Source organism: Haemorhous mexicanus, chromosome 1, assembly GCF_027477595.1.
Source record: "Haemorhous mexicanus isolate bHaeMex1 chromosome 1, bHaeMex1.pri, whole genome shotgun sequence".
Classification (NCBI taxonomy): domain Eukaryota; kingdom Metazoa; phylum Chordata; class Aves; order Passeriformes; family Fringillidae; genus Haemorhous; species Haemorhous mexicanus.
In genome coordinates this window covers 85,855,579-85,879,509 of record NC_082341.1, presented here as the reverse complement: position 1 = coordinate 85,879,509, position 23,931 = coordinate 85,855,579, and the positions used below count along the sequence as shown (strand labels likewise).

General features: G+C 39.7%; 1 protein-coding gene across 8 annotated transcripts in view; it reads left to right on the top strand.

Annotated features, from left to right (window-relative positions):
* The window catches only part of COBL (cordon-bleu WH2 repeat protein), a 157,912-nt gene extending 142,482 nt beyond the window's left edge, over window positions 1–15,430 (top strand). For 5 of the 8 annotated variants that reach the window (XM_059855529.1, XM_059855539.1, XM_059855494.1 and 2 more), the window contains 5 exons: window positions 2,012–2,115; window positions 3,378–5,395; window positions 6,011–6,130; window positions 8,450–8,701; window positions 14,138–15,430. In XM_059855529.1, the coding sequence (XP_059711512.1) occupies window positions 2,012–2,115; window positions 3,378–5,395; window positions 6,011–6,130; window positions 8,450–8,701; window positions 14,138–14,155 (2,512 nt within the window). In that variant the 3' untranslated portion in view covers window positions 14,156–15,430. The remainder of the gene's footprint in view (window positions 1–2,011; window positions 2,116–3,377; window positions 5,396–6,010; window positions 6,131–8,449; window positions 8,702–14,137) is intronic. The other 3 variants (XM_059855521.1, XM_059855501.1, XM_059855512.1) reach the window with 3 other exon arrangements.
* Window positions 15,431–23,931: the final 8,501 nt, after the last annotated feature.

The window sequence follows — 23,931 nt, the reverse complement described above, 5'->3', positions numbered from 1 at the left end:
TGCACTCAGAGTAGAGTATTTTTTATTAATTTTATGAAACTTTCCACTGCAAGAACAATATGAAATTCAGTTAGTTCCTTCTTTCTGCCATCTTCACATTGAGAGTTTTGTTTGCCAGTCTTCTCTCCCAATTCGAATGCTGTAATAAGTGTAACTCTTCTTGTCAGATGGCTCAGATGAGTAATCTCATTGATTTATGGATGCATGTGTGTGTGTGTGTGTGCCTCAGGGTACAGAGGGACAGTCCTACAACGCCAGGTGCCTGCACTGGAGACTTTAACTGATTTGCTCCATCATCCTCATAATCCATCAGAGGGAAACATCAGTTCACCATAAATCTTTCAGTGTGGATGTTAAGCCTGAGCATCATAAGATCACACTGGCTTGTGGGGATGTTCAGGGCCTGTCAAAGCTCAGGTCAGTGGCAGATTTTGGAAGAAATTTTACTCCAGTCACAGAGCACCCTGTATCCTCATCTGTATTTAAAACCACCAATACTGATTTCCATCTTAGATTCCAGTTTAGGAAACCTCTTAGTCATATATCAAGCCTTGTTGTCTTGAATTAATCCCATCTGTGTATTCAGATACACAACAATGTGTGCATGACAGTTTTGGAAGGCTTCCTTGGAGGTGTATGTTGTTGTTTTCATTGATACCGCATACGTGACGTCAGCTTTGTAAGTGCAAGGCAGTTTAGGTAAAAGTAGAAGGATCAGGCTGCAGGGCTACTACAAAAGATATAAAGGAGAGGTGAATGCTAAAAAAAAAAAGATGAAAAATAAAATCAGATACCTGATGCTTCAACATGTTGTTTCAGTTGCTCCTGGTATGAGCAGGGGAAAAATCAAACAAAGTAGCAAAAAGTGATGCTACATTGTTGGACAAAATTTAAATCAATGTCAGGAAACATGCCTGCATTTTTATTCAGATTCGTACTTTAAAGGAAAGAAGAAAAATGGCATTTTTCAGGTAGTATTTGGTAAACTATCAAAAAAATCTGTCATGTGTTACTGTATCTGTGCAATTAAGGGTATGATCTTGAAAAGGGCAAATCTGCTTCACCCAGCTAGAGTTAGTTTAAGTGTGGCTGGAATGAAAGCAACTTTTTAAATAGATCAGTCACAAGGGCAAAACTTAGATACAGTGTCACAGACCACAACATCTTAAATTTGAACTGAAAGAAATAAATTGTCATATGTGAAATTTTAGTTTCAATGATTTGGATAAAAATGTTTTGCTGATCAAGATTTTCCTCTAATAAAAAGGAGAACTGTTGTGTACCAGGTTGCCATACAGGTGGTTTTTTGTTTTGGTTTGTTGTTTTCATTTTTTAAAATGTAAGGGGGGTGGTTTTAGGATTCTTTTTGTTTCATTTTCTGTTTCTTCTCTTTTTTTAATAACCCAAATCAACACTTGGCACTCATTCTGATTTCAGACTTGTCTTAGGTCATTATACAGCTTCATCAGTTTTCTGGCAAAATCAGGTCCCTTGATGTTTCATTAGAAACTGCTTTCACTCCCTCCCACACCTCAAGATGCAGAGTGATTGTCTAACAGTACTTTGAGTGTACTTATTTTTCATTACCATGCAATTTTTATTTAATTAAGGTGCACATGTATTGTTACAGCGGGTGCACAGGATTGTTAGTGGTCTGCCTTAAAATCGTATGGAAGTGCAAAACCTTTGTCCTGGCATATGCTGTGTTTCTGCAGTCCAGCTGAAGTGTGTACTTCACACTGAAGCCAGGCCGTTTGTTTGCAGGCTTTATTAATTGTAATCTTTTGATTACCAGCACACTGGGTTTGCTCAAGCCCCCACTGAGATCTTTCCTAGATGGGGATGTGTCAGTACAGTGGTTTGTGTGTAAGGCCACACATTTTTAATACTTTGGGGAATGAGTTTGAGAACCCCAGTGGGAGCAAAGGGGCTGAAATTATAGTGTTTTTCAGAGCAGCAGTGCAAAGTGAAAGAAAGGGGAGAGACTATGATTTTCTTCTCTTTCCTTTAGCAGGCAAGATGAAGCCACAGCTTTGGCTAAGCATGAGAATGAAGATACATTCATTGCAGCACAGTTCCAGCAGACTTTGGCTGACCTGGATGAAGATTTAGAAGGTAGGAAAGTGTGTGTTACCTCTGAAGTGCAAAAGACAGAGACACAGCCAGTGGATGCAGAATCAAGCTGTACTCTTGAGACACCCTGTATGTTTCTCACTGAGATCACGGGGAACAACTCATGAGTGTGAGGTAGAATGTGGTCCTCCCAAAGTGACTCCTTTGCTTAAGGAGCAGACACCCTTTATAGGCTCCCACTGAATGTTTTACAAACTGCATGTCAGATTTCTGTTGTATTTCAGTGTCTTCTACCAAAAAGAGATGAACAGCAGTCAATGGACATATTTTATGGGCCAAATTTAGTATAATTTCACTGACTTCAGTGAAGCTACATCAGTTACGAATTTAGCTCTGTGATTAATGAAGAATCCCTCTGTCTTTATTTTATCATTATGAAGTGGAAAAGGATGGAACATTTTTGTACCCAGTGTCTCCTCTGTGTTAACAGGCACATTTAAAAGTTAAAAATGGAAAACATGAAACAGTGGGAAGAGATAAAATGTCATATTGAGCTCCTCTTTTTCCTACTGTGAAAAAAAAAAACCCAACTTCTCTATTACTGGTTTGTCAACAAATGACATTGATTTCATTATTTTTTTTAACTTCCCATCTTCATTTTAATATTTCTGCAATGGAATTGAGTCTGATTTGATTTCTTGTGAGTTCTGAGACACAGCCATTCCTTAGCTTGTGTTGTAACCTTTGATTTATACCAGCAAATTTGAGAGGATATATAGCCTTCTTGCACAATAAGGCTTCTGGTGTCACTGGTAATAAAGGGTGAGAAGAATGGAGAAAAAAATAAAAGTACTGGCTTTTTGTTTGCTTGTTCAAGGAAATCCTTCAGCTGGACTGTTATTACTAACCAGGTCTGGGAAATATGATTTGGAGTTGCTTGCTGTTTCTTAGAAATATTTCCACTTTGGAGCCATGTGGTGAAATGTTTATCACTTAGATAAGTTAGTCAAAGATAAGGTATGAACAATAGATGAAATTCTGCTTTCAGCTGCATTTGTCTGTTTCCCACTGGCTGAAGCAGAACTGCAGGAATATTTTGCCAATCCTAATCAGCAGCCCAACAATAAGAGGGACCCAGACGTCTCCTTTTTTTGTAATACAGGCATAAAGAAAAGTCTGTTACTTAATGTGTAACTAAAATACATGATTTGCGTTAACTTGTACTGGCTGTTTGTGTAATTTATAGTCATATTGCCTAAATACTGCCTGTTACACATATGTAACATTGTATGTGTATTTTGCAGCAGAGGATGGTGTCAGTAACTCTGACTCTGACTACACCAGTGAAGCCTTGAGCCCACATATAAGAAAAGTTGAGGCCGCCCAAGATGTTTCCATTTCTGTTCCAGTAACAATCATAGATGATGCTCCAGAAGTTAGCATCTCTAACTCCTATGAAAATCAAGAGGTGGAGATTAAGGTTTCACAGAATATCTCAGCTAATGTTAATGACTCTGTTAATGCAAGAAACTTCACAAATAAAAACAACAATGCAGGTTCCTTTGATAAGGGACACACAGATGGTGGAGCTGTATACAAGGACCTAATATATCAGCAACCATCTGAAAATGAATTCATTCACTTGCCTGTGGAACAGAGAAGAGATATGTTTGAATCTCTCACATCCTCCTTTGAAAAAAGAAATGAAAAGAACTTAAGACTGGAACCCTCTCCTAAACATGGTGTGAAGTCTGAGGAATGTAAATCCAAGCTGAGTCCATCTCACTCCAAAGCCATGGTTGAAATCAGTACAGCAAAAGAGAAACTAAATCCAGTTAATGAATGTAGTAGCAAGGAGAGATCTCTGAAAAAAAGTAAATCAGAGTTAGAAATCAAATGGCCACCAGCAAAAAAACCAGAAGTAGAAGTCCCATCAACACCCACATGGTGTCATCGTGCCCAGAATTCAGGATCAAGCTACGAACCTAAAATGGGTTTGACAACGTTTAAAGTTGTCCCTCCCAAACCCGAAGTAAGACATTTTGATAGAGGAGTTTCAGTCTCCACTGGTGCCATTAAGATAGATGAACTGGGCAATCTTATAGGCCCAAACACCAGTGTTAGTAAGCATGTACAAGGTTTTTCTTCTGATGAAAGTGAGGAAATTCATATTGGGAGAGTGAAGGCATTCTGGAGGTCAAGTTCTATGGAAAAGCAAAGTGATGACTCTGCTGAGCATTTTCCTAAAAAGTCAGCAGTCACCACAAACTCTAAGCCCTTTACTATAAAACATGAACACAAACCTGTCAGTCCTTCAGCTCCAAAACCCTCAGCACCACAAACTGTTACTACCCAGGTAGCTGAAAGACAATTTGAGAATGAAAGGACCAAACCAGCTCTCTCAGTTACGCAGTCCCAGGTAACGCCATTAGCAGCCCCAGCCGTTAGTAAGGACAAGCTGGAACTCCCGTTCGTAAAGCCACACAGGAGAACTTCAAGTCAGTATGTTGCCTCTGCCATTGCAAGACACATCAATGCAACTACCTTTAAATCTGACACCATGGAATATAATGAGAAAGATGAAAACAAGCAAGGGGCAGGAGAGGTTAAGAATGAAGTGGAAGTTTCACCAAAAAGATGTATTATTGTGGCCAAATATAGCCCTGTGGAAACAGAATCAGCAGAAACAAGAGAAACCCTTTCAAGTATTTTTGCTTGCAGTCAGAAAGCATCCCACAGGTTTACACCTGGTGATAATTCTGGCATGGAAAACAAAGTAGTTAATATCAGGGCACCAAATCAAGCAACTCCTGTGAGTTTCTATAAAAAGAATGCCAGTGTCCCACTTACTAAATCTTCTTCAAAGGATAACAACAGTGCAGAAGATGATAATGGTTTAAACAGCAAGCAAAGTGTAGCAGAGAAAAAGACTGTGTTTGACCAGAAGTGTGAGACTTTGACCCATACTAATTCAGCGTCATCCCTCAAGTCTCCTGATCTCCAAGGAGCCCCATCCTCTTTCAGCTCGTGTTTACGAGTCACTAAATGGCGTCCCACTAATGGTGTACAAGTTGGTTCACTTAAAGCTTCACCTGAGCTAAATGGTGCAGCAGCAAATGCAGAGTCAGAACAGGAGGAGAAACCTGAGGATTCAGATGTTAATACTGTTGGTGAACTGGATTTTAATGTGCAGACCAATATTTTCGGACCAAAGAAGAAGTTCAAACCTGTCATCCAGAAGCCAGTTCCTAAAGACACATCATTGCACAGTGCCCTAATGGAAGCCATTCAAACAGGAGGGGGAAAGGAGAAACTCAGAAAGGTAAAGTGCAAACCTTTTTTAACCTGATCAGACCGCAGAGCCCTATATTCACCCTGTCAGACACCAGAGGTTTGGTAACTTGTATAGTTGCTGGTGAGGTGGAGAACGCAAGGCATTTGAAAAATTTATAATGGCAAAATGCAGACCAAGCTGCTGCTTATTCTGCACGTCCTGTATATTATGCAACATCATGGCTGCTGTACTAGCTGGGTAGGCAGAGGGTGCATAGACACAGATAAAGGAGAGGTAATTGAGGTTAGTCTAAGAGCCAAATGCTCATTTCAGTGTGTTATGTAAAAACAGGAACACACAGCATGGAGAAAACTTGTAAATATCTGCAGTGAAAGAAAATTGCATTTTTTTTTTACTAGGGTATAATAGTACACCACTGACTTCATGCTCAGGGGATATGGACTGCATCTCCAAGTACAGCATTACTATCTACACATACCCTTACTGTTCAGTGTGAATAAGGTTTTACAAGCAGGCCCAAAAAAAGACAAAGTGATTAGTTTTCATAGTTTGCATTCTGGTACAAGTGCCAAAAAGTGTTTCCAAGATATCTAAAAGTAAATATCTAATAACAATGTGAGGTTTATTCCCTTCATATTCTAGGTTTCAAATGGTGCATTAAATGGCAGTCATGGGAAACCCTCATACACTGAGCCAGAGAATGAGCGCTCAGCCCTATTAGCAGCAATTAGAGGCCACAGTGGCACCTCAAAGCTAAAAAAGGTAAGGAATCAGGATGGTAAGTGATCTTTAAAGGGCATTCTATTCCTTCTGAGTGTTTTGAATAAACCCAAATATCCCACAAATTAAACATTGTGCTGCAAAGAGAGAAATTGAGGGGGTAACCATATGACAGAAGACCAGATCTGACTTAGGCAGACAACACAGCAGGTTTAATCCTATTCTCTGCTATAAAACTTAAAGGTCCTTCAAATAGTGTGCTTTTAGCTTAGAAAGAAGCATATAGAAATCCAAACCAATTACAGGGAGTGTACATAGAAGACATCAAATGTTCAGCATTTTCACATTTAGGTGGGGTCTTGTTTTAGAATGGTTTTGGTTGGAAAGGACTTAAGCATTATCTAGTTCCAACCCCTCTGCCTTGGGCAGGGACTTCTCCCATTAGACCAGGGTGCTGAAGGCCCCATCCAACCAGCCCTCAAATACCAACAGGGATGGGGCATCCACAGCTTCTCTGCACAGAGAAGCTGTAGTTTAGGAGTTTGCAGTTGGATTTATATATTTGCATTACCTACCCTATATATCCAAAACACACTAACAAAACTTCCTGAAAACACACTAGGACTTCTTCATACGTGCTATGTATCTGCTAACATGGTGCAAGTTGTATGCAAGTAAGTGATATTGATGTTTCATCAACACTCACCACAGCAGGATGATTCCTCCTCTCTGAAAGATTTATCTAACCATTAAAGCATCTCTTATTCTTAATAGCCAAAACCTGCATTGTTCTAGCTTTAGTTTTCACTTAGTTGACTAATCCAGCCAAAGATGTGTCCTTGGCAAGGAGGTTCCCATTTCCCTCGTGCAATGACTCAGTTCATTAGCACATATCCAGATAGCTGGCATGAGCTAGAAAAATTCTCTTGCCTGTGTTAGGGAATTACTTCACCCCTCAAATATCCTACTGCCTTTGCTGCAGGTAGGGCACAGCTTCCTCTGAGCCTGTGAGCAGGATGTGCTAAGCAGCAGCAATCTTCACACATACTTAACTGCATTCTGCATTCATTAGGAATAAATAGCAATTTGTTTAAAAGAGGCTCTGACAATGAAGTCATCGCAGAGACTTTTTGGAATACTTTCCTCTGGCAGAGAAGTTTTTGCCATGATTTTAAAGGAAGTCACCTAGAAACCATATGCTTTTTCACACCATGTCACCTGTGCTAGTCAAATCAGTGTGTTTGTGTGTGTACAGGGTGCTGTACAGATGTGGTATCCCTTTCATGTTGTCTCAAATGTTTGCCTGCTATCTGACATGACATGATGCTCATATATATATTGTATGTGTGTATATATATATATATATATATATATATATATATATATATATATGTATAGGGAACTAATATCATGCAGGAGCTCTCTGTGGATTATTTTAGGGGAGACGAATCCTTTCATTTTTCACCCCAGAATCTGTGCTGCAGTTTGTCTGAGAAATGAATTATAATGGATCTGCTTGGAAAACTATTTGGCTCATAGTACTGAATTTCTTATTAATTGCTGAATCATTGTAATTACTAACAATTCATCATTATTGTTACTAGTATTAATGGAAAAAAGTATCTCTTGACATAGTTGATGACAAAGCTGGCTTAGTCTGAAAGACTCTCTTCTTTGCCTGCATGCATTTAAAGTAGGATGAGTTTCCAAGCTGGTAATTTGTGCAGAAATTTTAGTTTCTGAAATTCCATAGAAACAAACTTGGAAGAATTATCAATTGATTTTTGTCCTCAGTGCTTTCACGTAGCTCTCTCTAGTTTGGTTTTTTTTGTTGTTGTTTTTTTTTTTAAGTATGGCTGGAGACTTTAGGTTTAATGGCTTTTTTTTTCAGTGAAGCTATGTCTGAGAGCGCAGATCTGGAAGAGCTTCCCTGTCATCTGAGATTATTTCTGTGCAGCCCAGACTGCAAAAAGTAATCATATTCCTGGGTGGCTACTGCAGCCTTAATATATCTTCCTGATTCCAAAACCCTTGTGGTTGTTTCCAAATTAATACCAAGTCCAACTTTCTCTCTTACCTTACATGCCAAGAAGAGTTACAGGATGCTGAAGCTCACAGTAAATAAAGATTGAGTTTCTGAGACAGATTCAATGCCAAGTCCTCAATGCTGGTAATCAGCCCAGCTGAGTGATGTGAGTGAGTAGTAACAGATGTTCAACCCCATGAGCAAACAAAGGTTCTATGGTTTTACATCATCCAAGAAAAGTGAAATCGGGGTACTGAAAGTGAATCTAATGTCAAATAATTACAGTTTAGCCATGCTTGATATTAACCACCTTCTTTCAACTGCATGATGAGCAGATCTCCTCATTGGCCTCCCAAGAGCTGCAGCGTTTTAGGGATGCAGAACAGTCCTCACAGAAGGCAGAAGACCTTCAGGAAGTGCAGCTGTGTGTCCCACCTGCCCCTGCCCAGCCACCACCACCACCTCCCCTTCAGCTGGCAGCAGCAGCTCCTAAATCCTCTGCCACAGCTTCAGGTAATCCAGTGGAGGCAAGGCAAGCCCTGTTGGAGGCCATTCGCTCTGGTGCCGGGGCAGCAAAGTTAAGAAAGGTAAGAGTACTTTTATATTTTACTGTTGATGAAACAACCTATGCTTGCCGTGTTTTCAGAACCATTTTTAAGCTGTTCTAGCTAAATATTTCTTTCTTCCATCAGTAGAAGGTACATGCACTATTTCCTCTAACTGAATCAAGATCAGGAATGTATTTGAAACCTTTGAACAGCTAAGGAAACACACCCATGCATATATGCAACCATGTGAACAGACAATGTGTTTTATTAAAGAGACCACCAAGAGCATGACTATAATTTAATTTTCATGACCTTTTCATTCTGTATTATCTGGGATAATACTGGATATCCTTTAGACAAGGTGAGCCTAAGAAAGATCAAATATGAGACCCTGAAGAAAATTTATAAATAAATATTCTTTCCTGACTTCTGCAGTGTGTCCTAGACCTTGATTCCCAACACTTAAACCTTGATCACTTGTGCTGAGAGCTGTCAGTGAAACTGTGAGGTCAATTTAATGTCTGCCTGAACTTTATTAATTGAATTATGTGTGTTTCACTTTTGTGGTTAGATGTGAATCGGTCAGCTCCCAGATGACTAAATGCTCAGTTGCCTGTGTGTGATTTTTGGAGTAACTTTACTTATCTCTTTGATCAAATTTTGTTCTTCCCAATCTCAAGTTGCACTGTTTCTTGGTAAAGAGAAGCAGATCAATTGTCCTGAGTGGAGGCATCCCAATATTGCACTGCAGTATCCAAGAACAGATTTTAATCCAGGGCCTTAAGGGAATGTAGAAAAGCAGATATAGTTTTCCCAACACATGAGTTAGCTGATGCCAACCATAAATGTGTAAATAGACTTTATTCTTGCTCACTTGTCCTCATTTAAATAATTTTAAAATACATTCAAATTTTAATAATCAGAAGTTGTAAAAAAAAAATCTGATTTCTGATAAACCAGAAATTCCACAGAATCAGACAAATGGCACAAACAAAGCAGTGTTTCACGGAAATTTACATCAGCATGGTCTGATTACATCAGGAGCTTGGATATGCAGTTAATTTTTCATGTGAAAAATTATATCTATGTTATGCTTACAATTATGAGGAGCAGCTGAGTTCACACTTGGTTTGTTCAACTTGGAGAAGGCTGAGGAGCAACCTCATTGCAGTCAGTGCTTTCCTTGAGGAGGGCAGCTGAGGGGCAGGCACGGTCTCCTCTCTGTGGTGGCCAGCAGTAGATCCCAAGGGAATGGAATGCAGCTGTGTCAGGGGAAGTCCATACGACAGTAGAAAAAGGTTCTTCCCCCAGAGGGTGTTTGGGCACTGGAACAGGCTCCCCGTGGAAGTGATCACAGCACCAGCCTGACAGAGTTCAAGGAGCAGCTTGATGATGCTCTTAGTCATATGGTTTAGTTTTAGGCATTCCTGGGAGGAGCAGGGAGTTGGACTCAGTGATCCTTATGGGTCCCTTCCAATTTGAGAAATTCTATGATTCTAAGATTACAAATTAAGAAGAAGTCAGGCTTTTATTTCCCCTCTTGACCAATTGACAGAAAAAAATGGGATTTGGACATGGAAGGGTACTTCATGCAGTTGTTTTCTAGACACTTCCAAATTTCTTGTTCTTCCAATTGCATTGCTCTTGCAAAAGTCTCTGAGGGAATCCATAGCTCTACTCATGAAAACAAGTCTTTATCATATCTTTGGGAATTTATTTCAAAACACTTGGATAACCAGTGCAGGTCATGAAAGTACACCAGATAGACAGATAAATACTATGCCCGTCTTGTCTCATTTCCAAGACAGAATAATTTTTGCTACTTTTGACATTGAATCAACAGAAGAGTACATTTCATTATATAGTTCTCTTATGAAAATAAAAGAGAACAGTGTTTTGTCCAAGACAGAGTGTGATTTTCTTATTACTGTGCTGTCCTTCCAGATACTGGATAGGCAAGCTAGTCTTATGTATGCCAAAGTCATCATGACACTTTGACGTCTGAGATCTCATGCCCTTGATAACTGATTAAAGTAAAAATGTTGTCAGATTTCTGAACAGGCTTTCTGTCCACTGTGTTTTAATATCTCTTCCAGTTTTATGCATTATATTGAGAGCCAAATTCTGATCCTTCCCTGCAATTGGACAACTTGATGAGAGCAAAAGTTGAATCCATAGAGGAGAGTGAACACATAATAGCTAAATATCAAGGTTTTCTTCCTTTGCCCATGTCTAAGGAACACTGAGTTTTTTGTAGGCAGTGGCTGACAGGTTGCTTTGTGCCAGGGCCAAAGGAAATTTTTTCTTTGTTTTGCCTCCTCTGTCAAAGTTCTATGATGTTGTGATTTGGAGATGTGAACACAGCACTGTTTTTGGCTTTGCTTCCTAGACGATTTTGGTTGCAGCAACTAGGCAGCAGAGTAGGTAGTTCAGTTCAGTAATGGCATCTGTTTCTCTTCCATTGTCTTCTCAAAGTCTTCTGGGACAAAGACTTCTGACAGCAAAGTCATTTGTTTAGCTAATATTGTGGAGAACTGGGAAAAATCTGTGTTGCTGACAGCAAAGTCGTTTATTTAGCTAATATTGTAGAGAGCTGGGAAGAATCTGTGTTGCATAATTATGCGTGACTCGGTGCTTATTTATGTGGGGTTAGTTGCAATGGAAGTAGATCAAACATAGCTGTCATGGGAAGCAAATGTAAAAAGCAACCAATTACCTAGATAAGGAGCATCCCAACAAATATTTGAGCTCAAGTATTATCTGTGAAAAGGCAGCTCCTCCACTCCTCCCCTGATTACACAGCTGTTTGCTAAAGTCATGAACTTTAAGGTTAAAAAATTCACTGTGCAGGAAATGAGGAGAGAAGTTGCTGCAGGCTGACCTTGCTTAGCTGAGTCAGGGTCTGCACAGCGCAGTCTCTAATTGGGTCAGCCAAAAGAAACCAGAGCAGAAATAGATGCTTGAGGGAAATGCCAAGTATAGGTAAGACAGTATTTGCATAGCTCTCCTCTCTCTTCCTTAATCCATTTTTTGGAGTACTGTGTCTGTTTGGGCAAATAAATCACTCTTTGTTTTGAAGAAATGGCTTTCAATTGCACTGTTGCTGTCCACAGACTCCTGAAGGAAAATTCTTGCAGCTGCCAAGCCCATTTGAGCCTGCTCAGTCAAGTGGTTCATCCCTACTGCAGGGCTAGTGCCAGAAAGTGGTTACTCTACAGATCCTACCCAAAAGAAAGGGAGACATGGATGTGTTACAGGAATGGGATGAATTTACCAACCTGGAGAAGACCTGACAGTGTGCAAGGAAGTAACCCTTTTCTTCAGTTTTTGAAATGATCTGTCGAGGAACCTGATAGGTGTTCAACACATCCAAAGTATAACAGCAAGTCAGAGAGGTGGCATCAAGTAAAGCCACCAGCCATGATGGGCCTTCGGTGGTTACTTATGAGAAATGAACATGCCTCTCCAGCAAGGAGGCTGTCCCAGCCATGGGGTCTGCTGCATGAGCAAAAGAGAATCAGTTGATCTAGGAAGTAAATAGTTCATCTGAGACCAAGTTTTGGCTAATTCTGGTGGACAGAACTCAGGTCATAGAGCTGTACCATTTAACATTCTGATTTTAAAAGGGAGCCAATGTTTTCCTTAAATTGTGTCAAACAGTATCATATAGTTAAGATCCCTATGTGCAGTTTTAAACTCCCTATTTGCCATCTCATAAAATGCAAAATAATGTAACTAGATGTCTGAATTTCTCTGTATCAATGGATGTGTATTTTTGTGCTTATGTAACTTGCCTTGGGATTTACCATGACTATTTGTGGAAAAAAAAACCCCATAACTACACATGCAAATAACCCATTAGATGTCTAGCTGTAGGTATAGTTGCAGCACAAGTCCATGCAGGATTAAAAATCTTACTCAACAAAGGGAAGCTATAAAAGTTGCTTTAGCTTATATGCCATATACTCATTTTAGGTAGAGTTAGTACTCAGGGATTTGGTAGAAATATTGCAGGGGAATTTGTCTGCACATGGTGGGGAAAGTAGGTTATATCTCTGAAGAGCAGGCTGTAGCTCTTGGTAAAGTGATTGCTTCAGACCACTTTTTAATGGTATGTGCAAGGGAGATTCTGCAGATTCCATGTATTTTCCAATAAAGATTGGAGTTGCACCGAAGTAGCCTTTTCTGTTTGTTCACTGAGATTTTTAAAAATTAATTTGGCTCCATCAAAGTTCCTACAAGCATTCATGGTGATGTTTGGCATCAGCATTAGGTCACGTCAGCTCTTGATTTGTGCAGTGTAGCATTCTGTTGGCAATCAAAGGAGCCAGGTAAGATAATTACTGCACCAATTGCAAGGAGTCCCTGTGTTCTCTGGGATAATTTGGAGTTGGTTGTCAACAAGTAACGCGTCGATCGAAATTATGTCATGTTGAGTGTCTTCTAGGAAGCATGGCCTAGTTCCATACCTTTATGTCAAGCAGTGGACTATTCTTCTCACATAAGCAGAGAAGTATAATGGTGAATTAACAAATACTGTTTCTTATTATCAGTATCTGTGGGTGCAATGAAAGAAGTTACAGGCTCAAAGCCACAGTTGATGTATGCTTTGGCGTGCTGGAAATGAGGCAGGAGGCCCAACGATAAGGTTGACCAAGCTTGATATACAAGTAGTCAAATAAGCTTATAAAGTGATTCTAGTTCCCATGCACAGTGAGAGGCAGGCATTTGCATGCTGTTACTCTGTTTGAATTGGAAGATAAAACATAATTTGAACTCTTCACCTTGCTAATAATTTATACCATGACCTATTTTTTTCCTCAAGAGTAAGGGTCAAAATGGAAAATTTAGACTTGATCAAATGCATTACTCCTGTTCAGCTTTTGTGGTGACCTTAATGTATACATCTCTGATAGAATCAAAGCTCAGTAACTTTGAATTTGGAAGAGCACCTTAGCATATGTATTTAAAATAAAGCATATGCTTAGATGACCCGAGGACTGGGAAGGAAGATTAGCATGTGTGTGTTTTCCTGAATCAAAGCCACTGGGAGTTTCCTTCATTCAATCAGAAAGCAAAGTACTCATCAATTCATTTTTATGGCCAGTGACAGCTAACCAATACAGAACAGATTTTGACTGAAAGATGTTGCATACTTGCAGCCTGAGCTTCTGCTCATTCCACAAAATGAAGGAATTTCACAGAAAAATGCATCACCTATGCTCCAGAAATAACACAATTACAAACATAATACCTAAGGATGTATGAGGTGTGGGTTTTTTAAGGAAGGACAGCACTTTTCATTAAACCAAGTGATATAGCTAGGGGAAAAGGCACACAAGCTTAAGTAGTCTCAAGGAGCAGACGAAGAAACCAAGCTTGAAAACAGTCCCACGGGAGAATGTTTGGTTAACAATGTCAACAGTTGGAGGTTTAAAAATATCTTGAATGATCATGTGCTTTTCTTTGTTACAGGTCCCTCTGCTCGTTTGAATCATGTAAAAGGAATAGGTAACTGGAAATCTAACCCTGTATGCACCCATAATCATCATTCAAAGTCTGAAGTGGCAAAAAACATCAAGAAGTTTAGTTTATTCTCTTGACTCCAAGCCAAAATAAGTTGTAGTTAATTTTCTGTGTGTTCCTGCATAATGGTTCTAAGGGGAAAATATGTTGCTCTGCTGTAAAGCTTCTGTGCCAAGGAATTGTGTTTTGCCTCTGAATATTTAAGGTTGCCAATAAACTATTCTTGTTGGCAGGTTAATAAGAATATAAACACTGTGCAGTCCTGCGTTAATACTTAATTGTGTTTATGGGCAAAACTAAAAACTTTGCTAGTTATCTGAAAAGTGATACTCATTTCCAGCTGTTAAAAATATATAACTATTTCAAACTATTCACTTGCTTCTTTTTTGATTTCAAGAAGGGCTGTAAGCGATTAGGGTGAAAACCAGAGTAAAGATCTATAAAAAACAATCACAAGAAAAAAGTTATGATACCTAAATTGTCATCTGCTGGGGTCACTGGTTTTTAAAATTAAATTAACTTTGTATCTCTGCTGGAGCTCTGAGAAAGCAGGCAATCAATAATGAATGTGAGACAGTGTCTATAGAAAAGTTACTTATGGGGTATGACGTATAGAATGCTAATGTGCAGAGATATGCTGAACCCTGGTAACAAACATGGAACTTCAAAAATACTGATCCACCTTAAAGGATCTCTATTTGAAACAGACTGTGAAGGTTATAAATATGATTCAGAGTATAGAGGCTGAAGATGTAGAATTCATTCTGCACTGTAAAATGAAGCAGAGCTGGTTTATGTCAGTAACCAGGACTTTTGTGGCCTATTGTTCAGGTCATGCATAAGTTGGCCCTTGGTTTCTATGTGTATGGCTGTTGTATGTTGTCTCACAAGTATTTATAGCAGCATCTTTTTCAAATGTTAACTACTTGGTATTTGTTGTACATATTTTGAAAATATTTCGTTAAATTGATTAACTTAAAAAGGACAAATGAAAATGCTTTTTCACATTTCCTATATTGTAATGAAACTGAAGAAGAGGAAGTTTGTACATTTACATTTTTATAATTAAAGACTTACAGCAGTGGCAGATTTTTTCTTTAAGCTGGAATTTAAAATGTATAGCTATGGACTGTTGAAAGCACGAGAATATTTAGCCATCTGCATTTAATGTGGGTATATATTATATATTATAAAATATTGATGTCTGTTAGTGCCACAAATAAAAACAAAATTAAAACCTGACATGACTTAAAAGGCTCTTTTTTTTGTTAAATATTTTTTATCTACTGAAAGAAATTAGGACTAGAAATGGACTTTAGCAAACCAGTATGCTGTGCTTAGTATCTCAAGTCGAACGTAAAATATCTCAAGCCAGGAAAGTGCTCACAGCTAACAGTTTGTAAGTGCAGTAGAAATCACCAGCTAGGATCAATATGTGAGTTATGTACATTTCAACAATGATGGAGTACTGGTAATGTTCAATTTTCTCATTAGGAAAGCTTATATATTCAGAATTAAGGTGCTCAGTTGCCCTCTATGAAAAATAAGACCACCTCTTTTGATTGTGATTATCCTTCTTTCACCTTTAAAGTTTTCTCAGTGTGCTAGAGATCAGAGGCGCTACCATGTTGAAAACGTTATCACAGGAAAAGATTTAGTCACTCATAAGTTTGATGCTGTAGATATTCCCCAGAGCAGCAAATACTCCTTCTTTTCCTGGCTGCTACAAGGCAAATTTCTCCTTCTGCTTGTTCTTAGTGTTGCCTGAAGGCCCTGGGTGCATACCCCTTCTTCCTAACACCCTTTTAGTGTAATAAGTTATAGGAGTACTTACTTTACAATGTAAGGGATTCAAAACTGAATTTTTGGACAATAACATCCTCTGGATTTCAAAATGCAAAGGTTCTACTTCTGGGTGCTGACACTCTATAGAACTGAAGTTTCTAAGTTTTATTCATAGCTAAACTTCTGAGTAAAAGCTATAAAAACAGCCACAAGATAAGATGTCCTTCACTTTGACAGAAAAAAAAAAAATTACAAAGACCCTGATGGCTCAGTCACAACTCAGACTAAAAATGGAGGGGGAGTTCAGTTACCTACAGTAGGAAGCCTAGTCTGGTATTCATTCCCTTCTCATGTTAATGAGACTTGTGTCTGCTCTTAAACTGTCATCCAGGTGCTGTTGAACTCTTGGTAGGAGCTCAATTTAACCCCAGGTGAATTTAGATTAGAAATTAGTAGGTTTTACTGTAAACCCAGTTATAATGAAGTCTAGTTACAGACATGACACTTCCATATAGTAAATTTCTGTTCATGCTTTTAGTAGTAACAATGGTTAGCTCATCCTGAGTTAAAAGAAAAACCCTGAAATGTGTCTGGTAAAGACATGGCCTTCTCAGCAACAAGTATTTTCATCTATGTGGCTGCTCTTACTCTCCCACGCTGTTTGCTAGTGCAGACACAGCCTGTGTCTAGAGATGCACACGTTGCCCAGGTTACACCCTGACATGTCCTGTCATGGCACAGTCTGCAAGCTCCTTTCTTTTTTGAAGGACTGCAAGAAGGACAGGGAGCTCCCCTTTTCTTTGGTGTTTCTTGTCTCTCCGCCTAGATTGTCCCCACATTCTCTTGCCTCAATTCAACCAGAGGAAAGGCTCAGATATATGCCTGATTTATCCAGCACTTTATATTTATTTTTTTTAGTAAGAGTTTGAAATTAAGTGGAAAAATGGTATCACCACGGAAACTGAATGGAGAACTTGGGTTTGAGATCTTTATTTATTGCACAGGTATAATTCAATGTTCAGGGCTTAAAGAAATCCAATCTCATGTCTCAAATAAAAATTTCTACTTCTTCCTTCCCTTTTTTTACATGTTTTTATTATTTTTTTTAAACTTGAGTTTAGAGTAATCATCAACCATTAAGTCAGCCATCATTAGATCTCTCTGGTTAGATATTTAATTTAAATAACACTGGTTGTCTGCACAAGCTATTTGATTTAGAGGAGTTCAATACACATTCTTTGTTTTTTAAAGACAGCCTGTTAATGTTAGTCATGCAAAGTATTGGACCAAAGGACCTCTTGACATGCACATCAATCTACAGTTTCAAACATGGCAGGGTTCTACTTCCCCAGCTCATGCAAGTGATTTGCACTATTTATGCTACATTGGCCACAGCCAAAAATTGGCACTTCATCAGTGTGTAGGAGAAGGAAAGGGAACAAGAGATGCATTTATGAAACAATGGAAAACTACACCCTGAGATAGTTTTCCCTCTAACTTCTCCAGAAAAGAAAAGAGCAGTTCTATTGTTGAGTGATGCTTAGCATTAAGCACAAGGTTTAATTTGAATCCAAAGATTTGCACAAATTTTGATTTGAATCAGTTTGTCTGAATGGAATGTTTATAAATCGGTTCTTTGTTGGTGCAATATGAAAAATAGTTGTCTTCTGCAGCCGTTAATTAGCAACTTTTACATATGTAAAGTATTTATTTGTGTGTATTGTTTCTCATCTCTAATCCCCTGTTGGGTTACATGTGCATTATGTGCACCAACGTGCTTTGCCTGTGAGACGTCTGTTAAGATTTATTAGACTATTCCCATTGTTTCTCCGTTTGTTGTTGCTGAGCACACACAATGAAATACTCCATGCCCCTGCTATATTGCTTTAGCTGCCATAATGGTTGCATTTCCCCACTTGCAGAAAATGACCTTTGCAATGACAAAGTTCTTTGTTAAACAAAAGAGGAAACAAATTCCTGATTTTTCAGTAATGTTCACCTGGATTTTGTGCATGACTGTTTTGATTTGCTTTACTTTTTTGTTGCTGAGTATGGTGTGGAGTTTGGTTCATAGCTGATGGCTTCCTTTGCTGGAGAAAGTTTCCCTGTAGTTGCATTCTCAGGGTTGTTCATTAAAGCATGGTAAGATGGATGACCCTTTCCAAGGGCAAAAAGGTAGCTTTTTTGGGTATTGTCACCAAATATAATTATTTGTTAAATGAATATAATTTGCCTAAATACTAGCAGGTTACATGATGCTGCACCAGGTAGCAAAATCCCACTATCCTCTGTTTGTCTACCAACTTTTTGTTCTTGTTTAAACCGTTTCTGATTTATTGCAGTATTGAAGACTTCAAAAAGAGAGAGAAAATAGAACTACTTAACAGGAATATTGTGTTTTTCACACTTTAGGAGTTTAGGAACAAGCTCCCTTCCATAGTCTGTTCCCTCCCATCACTCATTCCATATGTACAGGAGCACACGCGCACAGAGTCTCCTTCGTCATTTCAGAAGGTCGGGAATAGTTAAAAAAGCATCTTTACCACGGGATCCTTTTCCATTTTTAACAGTAGCTTTTTTTGTCCTGTAAAATAGGAACTTCCAGAAAGTCAGGGACTGTGTTTTGGCGCAGTCACAGCAGTGATACACTGTCACTGCTGGAAGCAATGTCAAATCCAGCTCCATATAGTGCTATCTCCAGCCAATTTCTTTTCCTTCTGTTTTTTTTCTTCTTTCCTTTCTTGTTTGTTAACTGATAAAAGCATGTAAGTGCCACATCTCTTCTGAGGTCATTATTGTGCTTGAAGCCCTAAAAGGTTTTCCCTGAACAAAGCATAGTGGTGTTGCAGTTGAACACCAGACTGAAAGAGGACATTTGTCCATACACAAACACCACTGTCCAGCTTGCAAGTCAGGAGCTTGAAAAGGAAAGCTTATTGAAAGAACAAGACTGTGGAACATTATTGTCTTCTACATCAGAACCTGTGTTTACTGTAACAGGAACAAAGCAAACACAGCGCAAAGAGGCGTGGGCTTCCTTTGTCTTGTTCCATGCATTTAACAGAGGGGTTTCTGTCAGAAGCACTGGCATCTGTCCCCAGTAGTGCTTGGCACGGGTGAGTGGGTCACAACTCGAGAGTACTGATTTTGGTGGCACCACTGTTGGGTTGTGCCACTGGTTTGGGCTTTTTTTGCCTTGTGATAAGCCAAAATGTGGTTTGATTTAGCCAGTACTCGAGACTGCAAACCAAGTACCTGTGCTGCAGCAGTGAGCAAAGGCTCCACACGTGGACCACTCTTGAGATGGAGAGCGATCCATGAGCCAGTGTGTGCCAACTACAGCGCCCAGATGCCAGTAGCCAGTGCAATCTCGTCTTCTTAAGCCAGAGGTAATGATAATGGTGAAGGGAGAGGGAAATGGATGTATCTGCCTTCTGAAAGAGCTGAGGAATAAGCCACATGTAATTCAAAGAGCTGCAGCCCTCCGTGCCCCAGCAACATCTAACGGTGCAAAGGACGTGCAGGAGGTGACTCAGTAAGCAGCAGGTCCATCAAAACTACTGATAGGCCTGAATTTTACTGACAAGATCCTGAAACTGCACATATCTCTGCTGACACAGCTACCTGGTGGGTTAGCATGCTCAAGACCAGTCTAAAACTCTCCCCAGTACAGACCCTTTGCTGATAAAATCCAGCTCTCAGTCCTTCAGTCAGCTCAGGAGGTGGGTGTACCTGGCAGGTTCCCAACCAGCAGCACCAAACACAGAGCAGTGGTTTGGCTGCCTGCGCAGTTCATGCTTCCTCATTCATTAGCCTCACTGCTAATGTTCCAAACTTCCCAACTTATGGAAGGAACTGTCAGAGGCAATTTGCAGGCAGCCAGTGCTGCAGAACTGCAAAGAGTTATATTTTTATGTGTTGATGAATAATTTAGCAACAATTCTGTGTTATGTAAAATTACTGCTTTACTGCTACTGGGGCCAATGTTCGTACAAAGTGTTCTAAGCCCAGTTGTACAAGTTAAAGCTTGCTAGTTTTATCCTATGCATCTGTCATTAGAGATAATTTTTCCAGGTTCAAACTGGGAAGCAGAGCAGGTCTTTCATTCCAGGAGTGGGAAGTTCCACATCCTCATTCTCCTTTATAGTCCTGATCACTCTACCTATTTCCAAGTGGTCAGTTTTGCACTAGGTTGTGCAGTAGTGCTGGTTTTCCCACAGAGGAGGAGGCTATGTAATACATTTCCATTAAAATGCCATGGAAATGATCAATCCTCCAGACCTTTGCTTTATACTACAGAGCAACCTAAGAGATATTTTTGTGCACCTAATGTGGGCAGGGAACACAGAATATGGGCAGATGTAGATATATCTGGTTTTGGTTTCAGATTGGAAGTTGTTCCTTTGAGATTCCACCTATTTTATACTCAGAGCAGGACTAAAAAATTAGGGAAATAAAGGAGTATTATTGCCACCCAAAAGCATGCTTGTAAGGGTAAAGTGAGATTGAAAAACTTCAGTAACTCATTATGGTCCACATCCAGAAATGGAGAAACTCACAGCCTTCCTTAGGACTCTGCATCTGAGCGACTGCTTCTGCCGTATTCTACAAGTGTTGCCAAGAGATGCTTAGTTGCAAATGCAAATATGTTCAAGGCTGAAGGATCAAAGAGCAATTAAATTAAAAACTGCTGACAGGTCAATCTTAATAGTCATTTCCATGCTGAAATAAGTCAATAAATCTTAGCATGCAATAAATCTTACCACATAAAGGTGGGCTTGCATAACAGGAAAATGTAGTAAAATATAGCAATATATTTTATGCAAATGCTTTTTAAAAGTAATGAGTAGCATGTTTTATTCATCTTGTCCTGGCATCAAAGCGGTCAAGAAGACATTGGACTTCTGGAATGGGTTAATCCTCTGCAGCAGCAGTGTGCTGAGCAGGCAGAATGCCTTCTATTTATATTACTATTTACTTATATTTGTAAATACAAGCCTTAATTGAGCTCCTGAGTCCTGCTGTGTTTGGTACTGTGCAATCACCACATAAGTGACTGTCCTTGCCCCAAAGACCTTTACAAACTAGAAAAGTCAGAAGAGGAGGATGGGAGCAAAACAGTCGTGTGACTTGCCTGAGGTCGCCCAAGTTGTTAGTGGCAGAAGCAAAACTGGAGCCTGGGATTCCTGTGCCGTTCTTTGGTCCTGTTTTCCAAGTCATACAGCTTCCTGGCCTATATAATAAATACAGTAAGTATGGATCATATAAGAAACAAACTCAACCTCTCTTGGTATCAAACTCTTTTAGTAACTGAACATGCCCTTGTGTTTTTATCTGTTCTCTCAAATGCATTAAATATGAATAAATATTAGATAATGCTCCAAGGTACTTGTGTCTATAATGACATACATCTCCAACAAACACATAATACAAGAGAGTTTTGGAATCCAGCTGCTAAACTTAAAACAGATTTTCTGTGTGGTAGAAACTCCCTGATAGTTAAATAGTCAATATGTCCATCACAGCTTCCTGCCCACCTGTAGCTGTACTGCCTGCTCTCCCCAAGGGAAGATCCAAGAGGAAAAGGTTCCTGATACTGCTGCTTCAGCAGTGCCCGAGTGCCTGAACAAGGATCTTTCTATTAGCCCCTGTGTAAACACAGGATGGCAGCCCTGGCAGGCAACACCAGGTGGAGGGAGCACGGATCATTTTAAATCATTTGCACGTTCTAAATCACCGGGCACGATCTGCGAAGAGTGGATCTTGTGTTACACGCTGCACTTGGGAGGCAATGGAGACTATTTCCAGCTAATAAAATTCACAACAAATGACCCGACACAGGAGAAGTCCTGTTCTCAAGGAAAAGCCTTACACCAGCACGGGCTCACAACTTGCCCTTCTTCTCGCAGTGAAAGACTGAAGATTTTAACCCCAATTCAAAAACAAGTTAAAACATGGTGAGTACAGTAATTGCACAGACAAAAATAAAGGGATTGGGGACAACCTGTACTTCTCTTTATCTCCCTCTATTTTTTTGCCTTGGTCCAGAAGAGCTGCTCTTAGGCTTTTGTGGTCTATGGCAAGATGCAGTACCTCATTTCCAGAGTGTTTTTCCTGGTGCTAACAGACAGCATAGAGCCCAACCCAGAGCAATAACTTGCTGCATCTTCCCAAAACTGTGAACAAAAGGAGAGGATTTCTTGTTTTCCTCGGAATGCTGGTCTCATGTTACTTGTCTAAAGATGCAACATGAATGAGATTTCAAAACTAATTTCAACCTGTTCCCTTTGTATACCTTTAACCAGAAGAAAGGTTTTCACTGTTACCAACAATGGCAAATATGTCCTTTTGGCTCATAGGACAGTAAATTGTCACCAATAATCAAAGGTGGCATTAGAAAAAAACGGGTTTAACTTGCCAAGGGAGATTTCTCCCAAGAGCAGGTAACATTATTCTCCACAACAGCAAGCCAGTCCAGCACTGAAGTCTGCCAGTGAAATACCAAATGGAAGATGTAAACCTGGTTTTAAAAAAAACACATCCCAGCTCTACCTGACCTGTGCCTAGGAGCAGATTTTATTTTTCAGTGTGTGAGGCAGAATTTTCAGAGATGAGGAATGATGAGTCAGACCCACAAAATCATGAGACCAGAATCCAGTATGATGAGGATTGCATTTTTCTGTTTTTAAGGGAACAGGTTCTGCCATGTGGTTTGGTCTGCCCGATTTCTAAAACTCCTTTGTCTGTCTGTGGGGTGTGGGTAGAGCTGTCAGCACCATCCTCTCCTACTTTGTCCCCCCAGCTGTGCTGCAGGGTCAGGCAAGGAAACCCAAAGTGGCCCCAAAGGCAATGAGCAGTTCCAGGAGAAGGGATGTTGAGTCAGCACAGTGAGCACAGCTTCTCACTCAGCCCCTGTCCACACCAGTATCTCTACACAGGACATTAATTGCTGCCTAAAAAGGAGAAGAATTAGAATAAGAGGGATTAAAGTACAATATTCCCTGCAAGCACTGTCATTCATGCTATCAGGCTACTGAATATTTGACACACATTTGCCAGTGAGCCAGGTAGTTCAAGCCAGTGCTCAAAAAATGTCTGGCCAGATTACTTGTAAGAGAGTTGTTAGAGTATTGCGGGGGGGGAAGACAGTCTTGAAAGTTTTTGCTTAGGCCTGTTGGACTCAGGTTTTGCACTGGTACAGCTATTTCTATTCAAGGTGTGATATTTTTAACTGAAATAGATAAACCAATAGGAACCACTAGTTGGGAACACTTGTTCTGGCGCAATGGTGCTTTATACTAGTACAGCTTATTCACCTGCTTGTATGGAAATAGAAATTCAAGCATAAATAAGCTTCTTTATACTGGTATAACTGTTTCTACCCTAGGGAAATTAAATCATTTTTACTATGCTAGTGGAGTCACAATTTTGTGTGTAGCCAAGCCTTTGCAGTAGTACCCTTCCGTGTAGAAAAGCCCTCATGGCTGCCAGTGCCTCACTGTGCCAAAAAGCTGCAGAAGGTCAATGAGATTATTCAGATATTAGTTATCTCACTGGATGAGGCCATCAAAATCTGGTGGAGGAGGAGGAGTGCTTTCATTGTACTTTAGTTGTCTGCTAAAATAGTCCATGTATCTGGCATGGTTTTGCTGATATCTAGAGGCAGCGGACAACAGATATGAGAGTCAACTTTTTGTAACACATTGCAACAGGAAGAGTTACTTTTACAATGTCTTCTTTAGTTCATTTTACACAAGAGGAATAAAGCTCTGGTAGCAGAAGCCTGTCACTGTTAATCTCTCTGCTTTGGAAATGAACATCCTTCCTTTGCTCACACCTGGGTATCTCCAATTTAACCCAGCACGATATAGAAGCAGAAAGCCATTATCCTGTGAGATAATAGCTTATGCAGTTGTCATCGCTTACAGACAGTTTATGTTGAGCAAAAAAAAGAAGAA